Raw genomic sequence first — 18,864 nt, forward strand, 5'->3', positions numbered from 1 at the left:
TCTTATCCTACTTAATTGTAATCAACTCTCTATTCTCCTAGTTGGTACAATAGTTTGTGAGCTTTGTGAATGTACGCATCATGGGCTATTCACCACTGAACCTTAGCACGGATCTGACAATATACTAGTATTCAGTTTGTGGAATAGATGAATGAATGACTCTTTACCTTCAGCCAGCCCTCTTGGAAGAACTTCCCCAGATGAACAGTGTGGACTCCAAGGCTCAGATTGAGGGGCTCGCTCTTAAGGCTTGCTATGCCAGACCCCAGGTTATACCTGTAAACCACACTGCCATTGAGCAGGCCCACAGCCAGGAAGTCATCGCCATTCAACCCTGGAATGAGAAGGCATATGAGGAATGCTCACTTAGAGGAGTTCAGGAGTTCTGTCAGCTTTGTTTTACTGACTGGTTCTGAATTATAGCTCAGTATGCTAAGTTAGAATACACATTTAGTCTTTTGTCAACAGTTAGGTGCATATGCATCTGGCTATTGGTATTCCCAGCCCCAGAAACAGAGCACAAAGAGTTTATGTCTTTGAAGGCATGAAGGTTCTGGTCAGTCTGGGGAATGATCAATGATCAACTAAAAAGCTGACTGGGGTTTAAATCTCCTTTTGTCAGAGTGAAATTCAGGGTGCACTTTGCAATAAAGAGAACTTCACAATGTAATAGAACTGCTCAGGTAGCTAATGAGATTCGAAAGGCTGAGATGACCTAGCATTGGCTTTGAAGTTCTCTCTGTGATTTGAGAAAAGCATAAAGACCAATTTATTCCTATAATTGTTTAGAATTTGTTATCATTATTTTGTTACAAAAGCTCTTAACCATGCCCTGTGGCCATTTAAACGGGGGTTGTTTCTGTGTTCCCTCTCCTCTCACTCTCCTTCCATTAGTTCAGAGCCATCCATGCAATACGGTGAGTTCCAGCACCCAGAGCACTCAGGAAACAGTTCTTATAGACCCACAGGACAAGGGAAGTGGTTGGGAAAGACCCAGAATTAATCACTAGGGGAAGGTGTTAGCAGTATCCTTGGTGGGATTAAGAAGTTCTGGGATGATCAGTCGGTATACAGCAAGAGATCTGTTCACAGGAAGCAGGGACCCAAATGTGTCACCCAGCTTCTGAAAGGTGTGTTAGTGAGTGGGGCAAAAGACGAATTCAATACAGAGGCTAGCAGTAAGGAAACTGAGGCAAAGACTTCTGCTGAGAGGAAGAACATAAGAACCCCGTAGAAGTAAGAGGTTTAAGCATAGGGGAAAAGGCTGAATTGAGTCCTTGACATAGAAAAAATTTACTAGGAGTATGCACAGCTTCCTGATTCTGCATTTATAGGAATGATGCTTTGTCTGTTGATGGGGCTTTTATTCTTGCCTTAACCTGGGTAAAGGAGAGAAAGATCTGTAGGGATGCAGGTTTCCAGATAGGGTGGAGAGAGGTGGGCTTCCTGAAACACTGGAAAGTGAAAGACAGAAATATTATTTAGAGTTACTTGAACACTGCCTCTGTTTTTCTAAAGGGTTTGCCATGGACCCTGAGCTGGGTTACTTTTGAAAGCTCTCCAGGTGAGTCTTATATGCAGCCACGGGTAAGAGAAACTGTATTAAGTGATCTACCATTGACCAAGTACATTGAGAACTTATGGCAAGTCTCTTTTTCTTTCTCTCATTCTGGTGATTTCTTACCACCTGCAATGCTGCATCAGGTTAGCTGGGTTGTATATTTAAAGTGGAAAGTTATATGTTTCAGGAGAAAATGTAGATTCATGAAGGTAGTCAAAGAGGCAGAAAGGAGAAAAACTCTTACTAGAGATTGGAGATAGTCTTTCAGGCAGCTGTTGGGATATAGAAGAAATTGGGAGGGGTGCAGGAGGAAACTTATGAGATGTTTCTGTGGGTTGTAAATAGGAATTTTGCTGAGAGATTCTGGAGGGGATCTGAATTGTCTTTCAAATTATCTGGGAGTCAGTATTCTGCCAGCTGAACTATAAGGCACTGCAAGGGCATATTCATTTCAACTATATCCTTCTTTCCTTTCTGTCTTATGCTCTCCTTCCTCCAGTTACTGAAAGCCCATTTCATGCCAGGAGCATCATTATCCTTAGGCCCTTGACAGCCTGGTCCGGAGGAGACAGGTTTGTTTCAAGTTCCGTGAGGAGCAGGGTAGAAAGTGAGAGCAGCCACTAAGCTAGGGTGAGGAGGAGGGCTAGGAAAGCAAAAGCCTGATTTTTGAGTTGGTTTCTGAGGTCACCCAGAAAATGACAAGCAAGAGCTTGTTAGATGAAAAAAGAGGAGACAGGGAAGAGTGGTTTTTTTTTCTAAGTGCTTATTCAGCATTTTCATATATGTGTGTGTGTGTGTGTGTATATATACACACACACACACACACATACATATATATACACACATACACACACACAAATATATTTGGCAATGTAGTTTGCTGCCTGCATCCCCATCACCTATATTTGGCATTTCTCCCCATGTTATCCCTTCCCAACTCCCTACCCCCTATTTTCCCTCCCCTAGTCCTCCCACACAGACCCCAGTGTGTGATGCTCCCCTCCCTGTGTCCATGTGTTCTCATCATTCAACACCCACCTATAGTGGGAACATGTGGTGTTTCATTTTCTGTTCCTGTGTCAGTTTACTGAGAATGATGGTTTCCAGTTTCATTCATGACCTTACAAAGGACATGAACTCATTGTTTTTTATGGCTGCATAGTATTCCATGGTGTGTATGTGCCACATATACACCATGTCCAGTCTATCATCAATGGGCATTTGGGTTGGTTCCAAGTCTTTGCCATTGTAAACAGTGCTGCAATGAATATTCGTGTGCATGTGTCCTTATAATAGAACAATTTATAATCCTTTGGATATATACCCAGTAATGGGATTGCTGGGTCAAATGGAATTTCTATTTCTAGATCCTTGAGGAATCACCACACTGTCTTCCACAATGGTTGAACTAATTTAAACTCCCACCAACAGTGTAAAAGTGTTCCTATTTCTTCACATCCTTTCCAGCATCTATTTTCTCCAGATTTTTAAATGATCGTCATTCTACCTGGCATGAGATGGTATCTCAATGTAGTTTTGATTTGCATTTCTCTAATGACCAGTGATTTTGAGCATTTTTTCATATGTCTGTTGGCCTTATATATGTCTTCTTTTGAAAAGTGTCTGTTCATATCTGTTACCCACTTTTGAATGGATTTGTTTCTTTTTTTCTTGTAAATCTGTTTTAGTTCTTTGTAGATTTTGGATATAAGTCCTTTGTCAGATGGGTAGATTACAAAAATTTTTTCCCATTCTGTTAGTTGCTTGTTCACTCTAATGACTGTTTCTTTTGCTGTGCAGAAGCTCTCGAGTTTAATTAGATCCTGTTTGTCTATTTTGGCTCTTGTTGCCAATGCTTTTGGTGTTTTAGGCATGAAGTCCATGCCTATGCCTATGTTCTGAATGGTTTTGCCTAGGTTGTCTTCTAAGGTTTTTATGGGGTTAGGTCTTATGTTTAAGTCTTCCATCCACTTGGAGTTAATTTTAGTGTAAGGTGTGAGGAAGGGGTCTAGTTTCAGCTTTCTGCATGTGGCTAGCCAGTTTTCCCAACACCATTTATTAAACAGGAAATCATTTCCCCATTGCTTGTTTTTGTCAAGTTTGTCAAAGATCAGATGGCTGTATATGTGTGGCATTACCTCTGAGGCCTCTATTCTGTTCCACTGGTCTATAATCTCTGTTTTGGTATCAGTACCAAGCTGTTTTGAATACTGTAGCCTTGTAGTATAGTTTGAAGTCAGGTAGTGTGACGCCTACTGTTTTGTTCTTTTTGCTTAGAATTGACTTGGCTATGTGGGCTCTCTTTTGGTTCCACATGAAGTTTAAGGTGGTTTTTTCCAGTTCTGTGAAGAAGGTCATTGGTAGTTTGATGGGGATGGCATTGAATCTATACATTACTTTGGGCAATATGGCTATTTTCATGATATTGATTCTTCCTAACCATGAGCATGAAATGTTTCTCCATCTGTTTGTGTCCTCTTAATTTTGTTGAGCAGTGGTTTGTAGTTCTTCTTGAAGAGGTCCTTTACATCCTTTGTTAGTTGTTTTCCTAGGCATTTTATTCTCTTTGTAGCAATTGTGAATGGCAGTTCATTCTTGATTTGGCTCTCTTGAAGTCTGTTATTGGTGTGTAGAAATGCCTGTGATTTTTGCACATTGATTTTGTATCCTGAGACTTTGCTCAAGTTGCTTATCAGTTTAAGGAGATTTTGGACTGAGATGATAGGGTCTTCTAAATATACAATCATGTTGTCTGCAAATACAGACAATTTGACTTCCTCCTTTCCTAATTGATTACCCTTTATTTATTTTTCTTGCCTGATTGCTCTGGCTAGAACTTCCATTACTATATTGAATAGGAGCAGTGAGCGAGGGCATCTTTGTCTAGTGGCAGACTTCAGAAGGAATGCTTCCAGTTTTTGCCCATTCAGTTTGATATTGGCTATGGGTTTGTCGTAAATAGCTTTTATTATTTTGAGATGCGTTATGCCAATACCTAGTTTATTTAGAGTTTTTAGCATAAAGCACTCTTGAATTTTGTCAAAGGCTTTCTCTGCATCAATTGAGATAATCATGTGGTTTTTGTCTTTGGTTCTGTTTATGTGGTGAATTACGTTTATAGACGTGTGTATATAGAACCAGCCTTGCATCCCAGGGGTGAAGCCTACTTGATTGTGATGGATAAAATTTTTGATGTGCTATTGCAATTGGTTTGCCAGTATTTTATTGAAGATTTTCACATCTGTGTTCATCATGGATATTGGCCTGAAGTTTTCTTTTTTTGTTGAGACTCTGCCGGGTTTTGGTATCAGGATGATGTTGGTCTCATAAAATGATTTGGGGAGGATTCCCTCTTTTTGGATTGTTTGGAATAGTTTCAGAAGGAGTGGTACCAGCTCTTCTTTGTATGTCTGGTAGAATTCGGCTGTGAACCCATCTGGACCTGGGCATTTTTTGGTTGGTAGGCTGTTAATTGCTGCCTCAACTTCTGCCCTTGTTATTGGTCTATTCAGGGTTTCGACTTCTTCCTGGTTTAGGCTTGGGAGAGTGTAAGTGTCCAGGAATTTATCCATTTCTTCCAGGTTTACTTGTTTATGTGCATAGTTGTTTGTAGTAATCTCTGATTGTAGTTTGTATTTATGTGGAATCAGTGGTGATATCTCTTTTATCGTTTTTTTATTGCATCTATTTGATTCTTCTCTCTTTTCTTTTTTATTAATCTGGCTAGTGATCTGTCTATTTTGTTGATCTTTTCAAAAAACCAGCTCCTGGATTTATTGATTTTTTGAAGGGTTTTTTTTGCGTCTCTATCTCCTTCAGTTCTGCTTTGACCTTAGTTATTTCTTGTCTTCTACTAGGTTTTGAGTTTTTTTGATCTTGCTCCTCTAGCTCTTTCAATTTTAATGATAGGGTGTTGATTTTCGATCTCTCCTTGCTTCTCACGTTGGCATTTATTGCGGTAAATTTTCCTCTAGACACTGCTTTCAATGTGTCTCAGAGATTCTGGTACGTCATGTCTTTGTTCTCATTGGTTTAGAAGAACATCTTTATTTCTGCCTTCATTTCATTGTTTATCGAGTCAACCTTCAAGAGACAATTGTTCAGTTTCCATGATGATGTGCAGTTCTGAGTTAGTTTCTGAATTCTGAGTTCTAATTTGATTGCACTGTGGTCTGAGAGACTGTTTGTTATGATTTCCATTCTTTTGCATTTGCTGAGGAGTGATTTACTTCCAATTATGTGGTCAATTTTAAAGTAGGTGTGATGTGGTACTGAGGAGAATGTATATTCTGCGGATTTGGGGTGGAGAGTTCTGTAAATGTGTATTAGGTTTGCTTGGTCGAGGTCTGAGTTCGAGTCCTGGATATCCTTGTTAATTTTATGTCTCGTTGATCTGTCTAATATTGACAGAGAAGTGTTAAAGTCTCCCACTATTATTGTGTAGGAATCTAAGTCTATTTGTAGGTCATTAAGAACTTGCTTTAAGTATCTGGGTGCTCTGTGTTGGGGATGTATATATTTAGGATAGCTAGCTCTTCTTGTTGCATTGATCCTTTTACCATTATGTAATGCCCTTGTCTCTTTTGATCTTTGTTGGTTTAAAGTCTATTTTATCAGAGACTAGGCTTGCAACTCCTGCTCTTCCTTTGCTCTCCATTTGCTTGGTAGATCTTCCTCAATCCCTTTATTTTGAGCCTTTGTGTATCCTTGCATGTGACATGGATTTCCTGGATACAGCACACCAATGGGTTTTGACTTTTTATCCAGTTTTCCAGTCTGTGTCTTTTGATTGGAGCATTTAGCCTATTTACATTTAAGGTTGATATTGTTATGTGTGAATTTGATCCTGCCATTTTGATGCTAGCTGGTTGTTTTGCCCATTAGTTGATGCAGTTTCTTCATTGTGTCAATGCTCTTTACCATTTGGTATGTTTTTGGAGTGGCGGGTACTGGTTGTTCCTTTCTAGATTTAGTGCTTCTTTCAGGAGCTCTTGTAAAGCAGGCCTGGTGGTGATGAAATCTCTGAGTAATTGCTTCTTCATAAAGGATTTTATTTCTCCTTTGCTTGGGAAGCTTAGTTTGGCTGGATATGAAATTCTAGGTTAAAAGTTCTTTTCTTTAAGGATGTTGAATGTTGGCTCCCACTCTCTTCTGACTTGTAGGGTTTCTGCTGAGAGGTCTCGTGTGAGTCTGATGGCTTCCCTTTGTGAGTAACCTGATCTTTCTCTCTGGCTGCCAGTAGCATTTTTTACTTCATTTCAACAATGGTGGATCTTATGATTATGTATCTTTGGGTTGCTCTTCTTGAGTAATATCTTTGTGGTGTTCTCTATTTCCTGGACTTGAATGTTGGTCTGCTTTGCTAGGTTGGGCAAATTCTCCTGGGTAATATCCTGAAGAGTGTTTCACAGCTTGGATTCATTCTCTCTGTTACATTCAGGTACACCTATCAAACATAGATTAGGTCTTTTCACATAATCCCATATTTCCTGGAGGGTTTATTCATTTCTTTTTACTGTTTTTTCTCTAATCTTGCCTTCTCATTTTATTTCATTGAGCTGATCTTTAACCTCTGATATCCTTTCTTCTGCTTGGTTGATATGGCTATTGAAACTTGTGTATGCTTCGCAAAGTTCATGTGTTGTGTTTTTCAGCTCCATCAATTCGTTTATATTCCTCTCTAAGCTGTTCATTCTTGTTAGCATTTCATCAAACCTTTTTTCAAGGTTCTTAGTTTCTTTGCATTGGGTTAGACCATGATCTTTTAGCTTTGAGAAGTTTGTTATTACCATCTTCTGAAGGCTGTTTCTGTCAGTTCATCAGACTCATTCTCCATCAGGCTTGTTCCCTTGCTGTTGAGGAGTTGTGATCCCTTGATGGAGGAGAGGCATTCTGGTTTTGGGTATTTTCATCCATTTTGCACTAGTTTTTCCTATCTTTGTGGATTTATCTACCTGTGGTCTTTCTGGTTGGTGACTTTCAGATGGGGTCTCTGAGTGGACATCCTTTTTGTTGCTGATGAAGTTATTTCTTTCTATTTGTTAGTTTTCCTTCTAACAGTCAGGCTCCTCTGCTGTGTGACTGCTGGAGGTCCACTCCAGACCCTGCTTGCCTGGGGATCACCTGCAGTGGCTGCAGAACAGTAAGGGTTGCTGCCAGTTTCTTCTTCTGTTATCTTTGTCCCAGAAGGATACCCATCGGACGTCAGCCTGAGCTCTCCTTTATGAGATATCTGTTTGGTTATATATGGGGTTGGGGAGTTGCTTGAGGAGACAGTCTGTCCCTTAAAGGAGCTCAAGTGCTGAGCTGTGAGCTCCATTATTCTGTTCAGAGCTGCTGGGCAGGTATGTTTAAGCCTGCTGCAACGGAACTTATAACTGCCTTTTTTTCCCAGGTGCTCTGTCCTGGGAAGGTGGGGCTTTATTTATAAGTTCCTGCCATGCTGTTGACTTTTTTCAGAGATGCCCTGCCCAGCAAGGAGGTAGTCTAGTCACTGTCTACCAGCAGAGGTTTTGCTGAGCTGCTGTGGGCTCTGTCCAGCTGCTGTGTGAATGTCCTTGCAGTTTTCTTTATAGGGGTATAGTTAGAACTGCCTCAGTAATGGCGGTCTGCTTCAGTAATCTCAGTAATGATGGACTGACTCTGTAATGGCAGACTGCCTCAGTAATGGCGGACTGCCTCAGTAATGGTGGACTGCCTTAGTAATGGTGGACTGTCTCAGTAATGGCAGACTGCCTCAGTAATGGTGGACTGCCTCAGTAATGATGGACTGCCTCAGTAATGGCAGACTGCCTCGATGTGGACTGCCTCGGTAATGGCGGACGCCCTTCCCCCCCACAGAGCTGGACCGTCCCAGGTCCAGCTGTGCTTGCTATGAAACTCTCAATCCAGAGCATTTCAGATTACTGGTCTTTGTGGGGGTGGGACCAGACGAGCCAGATCACCTGGCTTCCTGTTTCAGTCCCCTTTTACTCAGTTGAATGGGCGGCTCTGTCTCCTAGATGTTCCAGTTGCCAACTGAAATGGTGCCTGGATTTGTGTGAGTTTTTTTGCAGAGATCAGCTGCACAGCCTGAAACAGCCGCACTGGAGACTTGTGGCACTTTTCCACCTGGGAATCTCCTGGTCTGTGGGCAGTAAAAATTGATTTGGAAATGCAGTGATCACTCACCCTGTGTATTTTCACTCAGAACTGCAATCCAGAGCTTTTCCTATTTGGCCATCTTGGATACTCCCCCAAGAGTGCTGTTTAAATCAGAAGGGAGTATTTTGCAGCAACCCAGAAGGGGTAGAGAAGAACAGGGTATGCTTAAAAACTGTGGGAATGTGGGCTTGACTGGCATTTAGTGCCTGTGGCAGGAAAGGAAGCTGAAAAGACAGAAAGGGCTATACCTTTAAGGGCCTAATATGCTACAATGAAGGATTTAAGTATTTGACCAGAGACTCTTAGGAACCATGAAAAGATTTTGAATTAGAGAAGTGTATTTGATCTGAATGTTAGAAGAATCTCCTGGTAATGTTGAGGATAGAATATAGAGGTAGATAAGGAGGGTCATTAGAAAGTCCTTCAAGTGATTCAGAAGAGGAAACGACACCTAAATATGTTAAATACCTAAATAAAGTAAGGTAGTGACAGAGGGGACACTGAAAAAAGGGGAGGAAATTTGCTTGGGACTTGGAAGGGAAGTTTGAAAGGACAGATCAATTCAGGTGAAGAGTTGAGGAAGAGAGAGAAGTTGAGGGTGTTTCTGCAGAATCTGGCCTAAAGAACCAGGTGCAGTAGGAGGGTCAGCCATGGCGTTAGGAGCCTAGGAAAGGAACAGTCTGGGGAAAAAGGCTGACTTCAGTTTATAGGTGCCCTTGCCTACAGACCTGTACTAGGGCCAAGGACTGGGGATGCACCCAGAGGAGGGGACAAAGAAAGCCAGGGAACCAATCAGCCCAGCAAGCAGATGATAGCATCCTACTCCCATGCCATGGGTCTTTCAGGTTGCTTTCCTTTCTTCTGCTATTCCTTCCACTCTAGACTTTCCCTGGGTGTCAACTCTGGTAGTGAATGATGGAGTAGGTAAGAGGAAGAAAAGCAATTTGCGTCCATGGCTAGTATTTAGAATGTGACTTGGAATTGTTCTAGAGTGTTTGCAAACCTATAAGTCTTTTACAATCATTTAGGGAGTGTTTCAAAAATACACTTTCTAGAACCTGTCTTATGCCACTTGCTTGAGAATCTTTGAAGCTAGATCCTAGAAATAATTTTAAAACAGAATCCCCAGTTGTTTTTTGTTTTTTCTTAGTAAGGTCTTATTGGTATTAGTAACTGTAGGAGGGCCAAGGCATGAAACTTGGGCTTTTGCATGAGGCTTTAAGTTCCAAAGGGCCCTGTTGCTTGGTTTAATGTTCTGTGTCACTGTCTTGAAATTCTTAATACTTAATTTTGAACTGTGTTTCGAAAGTGAAGTCCATGAACCAGCAAACATGAGTGGTGACAGAGGAGACCCATAAATGCAACATGCATATTTTCTGTGTCACATGTAAGGCTGGTGATATCCGATGAGAACAAAGTTCCCACAGTACTGGGAGTTCAGTGATACTCACAATGAGTACAAGGTAAATATGTTATGTTTAACGACTAAATGGGGGAACTGACAACCCCAAGAGGCCATGCTCCATTTGAGCCAGAACTTGCTTCAAATGCAGAAAGAAGGGAGTAGTGGTCTAAGAAACATGAACCATCAAGGAATCCTTTTATCTCACTATTACTCCTGTTACTTTTCTGTATTAGATAATTATTTACACTGAAAATGATGACAGGCAAGAAAAGAGAGAGAGAGGGAAGACCACAATTCCTCTTCCTCTCAGGCCTACCTTACTCATCAGTAGCCTAAGGTTGAGAGTGTTGAGAGAATGTGTGCATATCAAGAAGTAAAATAAAGACAGTCACTTAAATTTGTGTAGTGTCTCAGGAGTTCTGCTAAGAAGGAAGTACATATGTATGCACAAGCTTTGAAAGATCAATTGTGTAATTTTCGATGTGCATTAAATACTTTTCTATTTGCATTTTAAAGTGACATTTTGCAATATAAAAATGAATGGTAAAATATAATAATTTTTCTTAGCTTAGAATGACATAAATAGCAAATAAAAGACACTATAGTGTCTAAGTTAAGCTTAGTCATTCTAAGCTTATTCTTAGTCATTCCATCACCATAATGTTGAGAAATCAGTGAAGAAAGAAAAATGCTTTATATTTTAGTATCTTTTATGGCATTTCTCCCTGCTTTTTGAATAAGGGAGTTTGCTTTTATATTTTGCAACCAGCCCCAGAAATTACGCAGCTGTCTTTCCTTGGTGTCCTCATAAAATAAAGCAGGAAAGCACAAAATGAAAATGAGACTGGCCTGAACATTTGAGGCTGCGTGGAGCCTTTGTACATAGATGACATTTACCCTCTCTGTGGTGTGTGGAGTTTGGGTGATGCCGATGCACACATGAACGTCTAAAAGTGACATGGCTGCTCGGCGGTGTGAGTCTGAAGACAGCCTGGTTCCAGAGCCTGTGCTCTTTTTTTTTTTTTCACTAGTGAGACGGGGTTTCGCTCTTGTTACCCAGGCTGGAGCGCAATGGTGCGATCTCGACTCACCGCAACCTCCGCCTCCTGGGTTCAAGCAATTCTCCTGCCTCAGCCTCCCCAGTAGCTGGGACTACAGGCACGCGCCACCACGCCCAACTAATTTTTATATTTTTAGTAGAGACGGGGTTTCACCATGTTGTCCAGGATGGTCTTGATGTTTTGACCTCGTGATCCACCCGCTTCGGCTTCCCAAAGTGCTGGGATTACAGGCTTGAGCCACCGCGCCCGGCCGAGCCTGTGTTCTTAAACACTGTCCATGCAGCAGAGGAGGAGAAGCGAGTCTGACTGGGGTTGTGCCGCTCCCTCCCATCTTCTGCATCCCCTTCCTAAATGCTTCTCTCTGGGAAATAAGAAGGGATAATAATATCTCTTCAGATTATTCTAAGGATGAAGTCAGATTTAATGTGTAAGTATTAGCTCAGTGCCAACGTAGCACATGGCAGGTACTCAATAAATGCACATTTCTTTCCCCTTCTCTGCAACACTGGCCTGACCTTAACTTTGTGTACCTTATTTTATTCACCCACTTTACTAATATAAAGTCTAGGAAGCAGCTATTCCTGGCTCCTAGTTAACCTCTGGGGTTGGGAACAGGAGCAGTACAATTTTTCTTTCTTTCTTCTTTTAAGCTATAGCCAAAATTGCTTCAGTGCATTACTTTGATCCAACTAAAAAATTCTGGAGGGTCAAACATGGAAATGAAATGAAATGACTCGAAGGCATGGTTTTTAAACATCAATTCATGTCTTATGTCACTTTCCTGAAAGTTCTTGTAGCGGGAATTTCTTGGCTTAGCAGCACATAATAATATAAGCAATGGCATATTCAAACAACCACCAATGCTACAGAATTATTTCATTCTCAAATTCAGTTTTCTATTGAACATTATTCTTTGAGTAGTTTTGGGAAATATAGGAGCAATTCATATTTTCATATTTGTCAAGTCACAAAGCAACAGGTGGTAATCCACATTTATATTGCCGTATAGAAATGTTTAGCAATGGACATGGTGAGAATTTGTTTTGATGAAAAAAATTGGAATCAAGCTCATTTGGTATGCAGAACACAAACCCACAGCGAATCTTCATGAAATCAGGCTTAGGAAGGTTTTTAAACAAGGCAAGAGATACTTGTTGGATATTACTTCAGAGCTGGTGCTAAGAAGGAAGGATTTAGAGATTATGTTGTGTAAGTAGTAAAAAGAGGACGAAGGAAACAAGAGGAAGTGACCCTACATGAATAGTAGTCAAGAAAAATGAAATCTAGGAAGTGAATAAAAATCCCTTTAGAATGCACGGGAAAAAAAGCAAAACAACTTTTACTAGAAAGAAAAGGCGTAACTACTCCATCACCACCATTAAGCAGTAAGTTTCAAAGTGGGTGTGTTGTGGCCAGCTGTGCTTAGCATTATAACAGCAATTCATAAGTTTGGTAAGAGCAAATCTCATGGGGGAACAAGATGAGTTGCTGTGGTCAGAATACGATTTGGCCTCATAATGCAACAAGAATAGCGATTTATTTATGGAGGCAAGGACTTAGTTTAGGTGAAGAAATGGATGGTGGCATTGTTAGGGAGGGGAATGATGATAAAACACGGAAACAAGGTGAAGGATGCTGCTATGAGTATTCTGGAAGAAAAGAGCAAAGTGGTTGAGACAAGAGCGTCAGGACATTCTAAACTGTCTCAGATGGGTCTTAAAAGTGTGATGCAGGAGGTATGGGTGGTGGTGATAGTAATAGATCTTAAGTATATACAACCTTGGGAGCAAATATGAAAAAATGATTTTGTCGCAAGCATATATAGTTAGGCTTATGGTATTTTTTTCCTACATTATTTAGGTATGCTTGCAAGATTTTTTCTGTAGGTGGTTTGATTTTAAACCTAAAGGTTTTACTATTTATATTGGTAGTTCTCCAACCTTGTCAGCATAGCCTCTGATTTAATTTGCACATATGGACAAGAAAGGGAAATCTATTACATAGGAAGGAGGAAAAGAATCAAAGGTTTCAGAGAGTAAGCCCAGGAGAAATTGTGCAAGTCAGCGTGACCTGAAGGAAAAAGAGAGACATAACAAGGAGAGAAAATTGTCAGAACTGTGTGGCAACCCTGCATGCCTTATGGTAATCATTATGAAATTCTCGTGAGGAAAAAAACATGCCCATGAAGCAACTGTAATTAGAAGAGGTCTTATTAGTTACACCTTGAAGGACGGCCTGGACAAGAGTAGCTAGTGGTTAGAGCCATGGATTCATTAATGAAACCCTCAAAAGGAGGCATAAAACTTATTTATAAAAGGCGTATTTCAGCCGGGCACGGTGGCTCATGCCTGTAATCCCAGCACTTTGGGAGGCTGAGGCAGCGGATTGTGAGGTCAGGAGATTGAGACCATCCTGGCTAACACGGTAAAACCCCGTCTCTATAAAAAATTAGCCCCGCATGGTGGCACATGCCTATAATCTCAGCTGCTCAGGAGGCTGAGGCAGGAGAATTGCTTGAACCTGGGTGGTGGAGGTTGCAGTGAGCCAAGATCGCGCCACTGCATTCCAGCCTGGGAGACAGAGCAAGACTCCATGTCAAAAAGAAAAAGAAAAAGCAAAAAAAGATGTAATGCAAGTCTGTGTTTTGGAGAGACTTTCAAGGCACACCTGTCCTGCTGTTTCTCCTACTGATTCTGACTAATCATTGTGTGCTGTAAATTATGAAGCTGTACGTGCTTGTGTCCTGACTTGGTGTGCTTAAGGAGACCCCAGAAATTAGAACTACTTGTCTGGAAGTGGCAGAAGCTCACTCTCAAGTCCCTTACCTAAGGGTTCACAGTGGTTTAGAAGGCTGTTCCTCAGATTGTTCTAAACGGGCACACTGGGACTCTAAAACATTTATATAGACAGTGCTGTGAAATCCATGTGTATTTCAGCAGGCTCCAGTTAATGCAAAGGTTAATATTGTGACTTTTAACATCATAGAAGCATAGTATTCCTCATTTAGCTGATCTAGTAGTCTTTTAATTCTAATAGATTAAATTTTCTAAAGTATTTCATTTAGAAGGAAAGATTTAATAGATGTAATTTGTTATTTCTTCAAACTCTTTTTCTAATGTGATAAAATACTATCACTTATTAAATCTAATGTATTCCTCTAAATATGATAATGTCCTTTGCAGAGTTCAGCAAAGTCCCGAGTAGTACAAGGACATGAGCACTTAATCTTGAATGTTTCACTAATTTAAGTTCTGGCTGCTCACTTCCAGTTATCTCACTCTTTTGAAGACAGTGGTAAAGACAACACCTCATAGGATTGTCTCTAGGAATAACTTCAAGTGTTTTAAAAGATATTTCCAAATGGATTCAGAAATTCTAAGTGACAAGTGAATTTTTCCTCTCCCTTCTTCCTTTCCTGTCATGGCTTAAAGAGAAAATGTAAGGGGAGCCACAAAGAAGGGGCTGTGGCTGTCTGACCGAGTGAATATTACTTACAGAATGGCACTTGATTACTCGTGGGAGTCCCCATCTGGAGGAACCTTTCACGAAGAGACTTTTGCAGCCATATTTGATTATAGTTCTAAGGCTTGTGTTGCTTTTTGATTTCTGAAAGGACACTATCTTTTGATTAAATATTCTTAATATAACAAAACAATGATTCTGAGACAGAGACACCAAGATGAACCTAATTGAGCTTCAGTTGACTGTTCAACTGGATATGAGAGAGTGTATTCAGTTTTTAGGAAAAAAGTAAAATTAAATATGAATGAAGAGTTACGTAAGTGTGAAAGGCCTTAGGAAAACTATAGAAGTTTGTGAAATTAGAATCAAAACTAAAGTGAAACAAAGGAAAAAATATATCTAGGTTGATATGTGAGAAACAAGGCCCAAACAAATAAAAGTCATTACTACCAGAACAATATGTATTGAATGGTATAGGGTTCTAGACATTTGAGGCTTTTTTATCCCATATTCAGTGACAGTCTCTACTTTAGGGGATGCTAAACTAAAATTAAGATGACTAAAAATTTTGGATTAACTCTTAAAGAGCATACAGTCCCACCAGCTCCTCTTTGTAAATCTGGTAGAATTCTGCTGTGACAAAAAAAAAAAGAGCATACAGTATTTATCTTAGATCTGTATAGCTCCTGTTCATAGTGGCAAACTTTCAGCTTCTTGTTCTGTCGATATGATTACTCAGTTATGGATATTCCAGGGCTTTGAGAGCATGAGAACCACGTACAGCCATGACCATGAGGTTTCATCATTAGTCACTGAGCACAATGGATACAATATAGTGTCTACCTCATGGGATTAAATGATTAAAATGTAGGCAATGTAGACTGGCTCTTGTGGCCAAATTAATATGGTGTTCTGACTCCCATCTGTGCCAGTGAAGAGACAGCGTATAAGGGTTGATAGTAACAACAAATCCAGTGTTGTGCTCAGAGCATATGAAAATGTGATAAAATGCATTGCTTGGGGCTACATATGGCCCACATTTTTATATTTCTTGAGCAAAAGGAATTGAGATTAGAAAAAGTGGCAAGTCCGCATCTCTCTTGTCGTCAGAGATGAGACTATAAAAACATGGATGTAAGCACCAGTTTATGGGTAAACTTAAATTTCCATAAGATGAAACCACATGGGCTTACTGCAGGTATAGAACAAACTTGAAAGTCTTGTAGTTGATTGATCTGTACTTGGCCCCTTCTCTTTTTGTTCTCTGCACGTTCCCCTATGAAATCAGGGTTACCCAGTCTGAACCATCCTTAAATGTATATTTCCTCTTCAGGAATACATTTGAAAAAAGATGGGGGAGGATTTGCAACTATATATCTTGGTAATTTCGAACCCTCTTTGAATACTATTCACATGTGACCATTTTTATGTTTCTCAGTCAGTCAGGAAAGTGAGTAGCTTAACTTCTTTTTAAACTATTTTAAAAGACTCAAATAATTGAAAACAGACAACTTTGACATTTTAGCACATTTAATTCCATGGAAACTGGGATTTGATATTTTGAGCTTCTCAGGAAGAAAATTCTCACGATTTCTAGTCTTCCTGATGTGATTGCAGAGGAAAATAATGAGCATTTTTCTGTTATAAAAAATTGAATATGGGCATCCACTGTCAGTTTTGTTTATAAAATACCTCAGTGTTGTGCAATTGAACGATGTGTTATATTAGGGAATTGGCCGCAGTCTGCTCTCTCATTCATCAGGCATTTTCCTTCTGCCAGATCTCTAGCAGGGCTCTCTGAAGAACAGGCTGAGCTGATTGCTTTTGTGACACTCCCCGCTTCAATTTTCTTTTTCTCTTCTATACGGTGACATTCATTTTTTTCCATAGAAAAATCATCAAGCTATATTTATGCGCTCTTATTTCCATTACAGTTAATAACTAAGGGCTTGAAGCAAACAAGAAATTATTTGGCAGAAAATATGGGGCAACCTTTCATAATTACCACAGCACGGAATGTCTACATGCTGGTGACTGACAGAAAGAAGCTATGCACATAAAATGCTTAGGTGCACAGATCAAATTTCCAGGAATTGAAATATATTTATTCTAAAAATTTTTTATCACTGTATTATATAATTTTAATACAAGCTGCAGTTGTGATTGTAACTTATATTTCAATGATGTAAACGGTGCTACATGTTTCTCCTCCCCCTACATTGAGATCCTAACTTCTTCACTACAGTCCAAATCAATCAATGCCTACACAGCATTATTAGCTAACTAGGATAGCCTCTGTCTACAGAGAGACTTCCAGTTAGTGAAATAATCGATCAACATCTAATTATTGATTTTTCACATACTATCCAGCACGGGAATGATGCAGTTGGGAATCCAAAAGAAATTGAAAGAATTTATGATTCATCTTGCTGAGGGACAAGATTAAGTTTATGAAATTGCTGCTACTCTAATGCTTTGATTTATGAAAATGTCATATAATTTAAAGCAGTGATTGTACATGACAAAACAGTATTTAATTAGATACCAAATTATGAGATAAAACCACAGGTGCTATGTAGGCTTTGTGTAGGTAGAATATAAGAGATCCAAATTTGTCAGGGAACATTACATGAATGAGTAGCTACTGGGAGAGGTAATGAGGACTAGGGCAGGCATTCCAGGCGAGAGGAAGCTTGACGGTGGACTGATGAGGGTGATGGATCTCGGGTAGCATGAACTGGTTGTTTATGCACTGCTGGAACCGAGCGGCTGGAAGTGGGCAGAGGAGAATGCAGCTGCAAATATCAGCTGGGCTGCTGTGGCACTAATTGTGGAGGATTGCTTAAAGTGAAAGGGAAAGGATGAGAAACACATTGAAGGATGTGTTCTGTTCTCTGACAGTTCTCGCTGCGTGAGATTTCTGCTTTCTGACTTCCGTGTTTTCTATCGCTTATGTACGTCTTTACATTCAGTTATATTTATATTCCAGATATGTATTAGACAGTGTGATAGACGCTGTGTGTGCCAGGCATGGTTCCGGGTTTAGTGTTGCTGATTAACACAGCATTAAGTACATGTTTTCCTTTTCTAAATTGATTGTTAAGTTATACTGCATCAGGAACCATGGATTTTTATATTTATTATTTAAAAAATTGCAGGGTATTTGTATGTGATGATTACTACTGATGTAAAAGAAAAGTAGTGGTTCTGGTTTGCAAAGATATCCCAATCGTTTTTAAAAGATATGAGAGTTGTTACCAATGAACTGCAATGAGATTAATTGTTAAATTTTTCTGGAAGAGGCCGGGCGCACAGTGGCTCATGGCTGTAATCCCAGCACTTTGGGGGTTCCAGGGGGGTGTATCACCTGAGGTCAGGAGTTTGTGAGCAGCCTGACCAACATGGTGAAACTTCATCTCTACTAAAAACACAAAAAAATTAGCTGGGTGTGGTGGTGGGTGCCTGTGGTCCCAGCTACTTGGGAGGCTGAGGCAGGAGAATCACTTGAAACTGAGAGGTGAAAGTTGCAGTGAAATGAGATCATGCCACTGCACTCCAGCCTGGGTGACAGAGCAAGACTCTTTCTCAAGAAAAAAAATATTTCTGGAAGAGTTAAAGACTCTAAAGAAGAATGATCTTTTGAGTTGAGGCTTAAGGGCAGTGTTTTGGAGGCATGCCTATGAAGCGTGGGTGGCTCAGGAAGGTGGAATAGCCCACACAAAAGCACAGAAGCAGAGTGCATAGTCACATGACACAGGATGTACACATGTGCTAATATCGCCAAGTATGGGGTGGAATGAAGCAAAAGGAGATTATGCAAGTGGGTATGGGCTGAAAAAGCATCTTTGTATACTATGCAGAGGAGCTTAGGTGGTATGTTGTGATGAAACATGTTGATTAGGCAAGAAATGTTTGGACTTGTACGTTAGAACCATCCGCTGTAACAAAGAGGAGAATAGAGGGGAAGAAGGGCATGACCAAGCAGAGACTGGAAAGGAAGCTATTGCAGTAGTTTGTGACAGATAAGCCAGGAGCATTGAGGATAGAAAGAAGGAGAAAAAACAAAAAGTAACCTGGAGGTAAACTAGACAGATCTCAGTGTTTCATAGAACATGAGGCATGAAATGGAGGAAGACAGGGACCTCATCTGTCTTGTTAATAACTGCTTTCCCAGCACCTACAAGAAGGCCTCTTCTAGGTGCCCAACCAATATTTGTCCAAATGAATGAAAG

The 18,864-nt window shown here is 40.2% G+C and overlaps 1 protein-coding gene across 1 annotated transcript in view; it reads right to left on the reverse strand.

Annotated features, from left to right (window-relative positions):
- LOC116565673 (protein eyes shut homolog) overlaps positions 1 to 18,864 on the reverse strand; it is a 360,208-nt gene that overhangs the window by 70,862 nt on the left and 270,482 nt on the right. The window contains exon 7 of the mRNA XM_032299379.1: positions 168 to 334. Coding sequence (XP_032155270.1) covers positions 168 to 334 — 167 coding nt within the window. The remainder of the gene's footprint in view (positions 1 to 167; positions 335 to 18,864) is intronic.

Source organism: Sapajus apella, unplaced genomic scaffold (genome assembly GCF_009761245.1).
Source record: "Sapajus apella isolate SASKATOON/1434 unplaced genomic scaffold, GSC_monkey_1.0 scaffold41, whole genome shotgun sequence".
In the NCBI taxonomy this organism is placed as follows: Eukaryota; Metazoa; Chordata; class Mammalia; order Primates; family Cebidae; genus Sapajus; species Sapajus apella.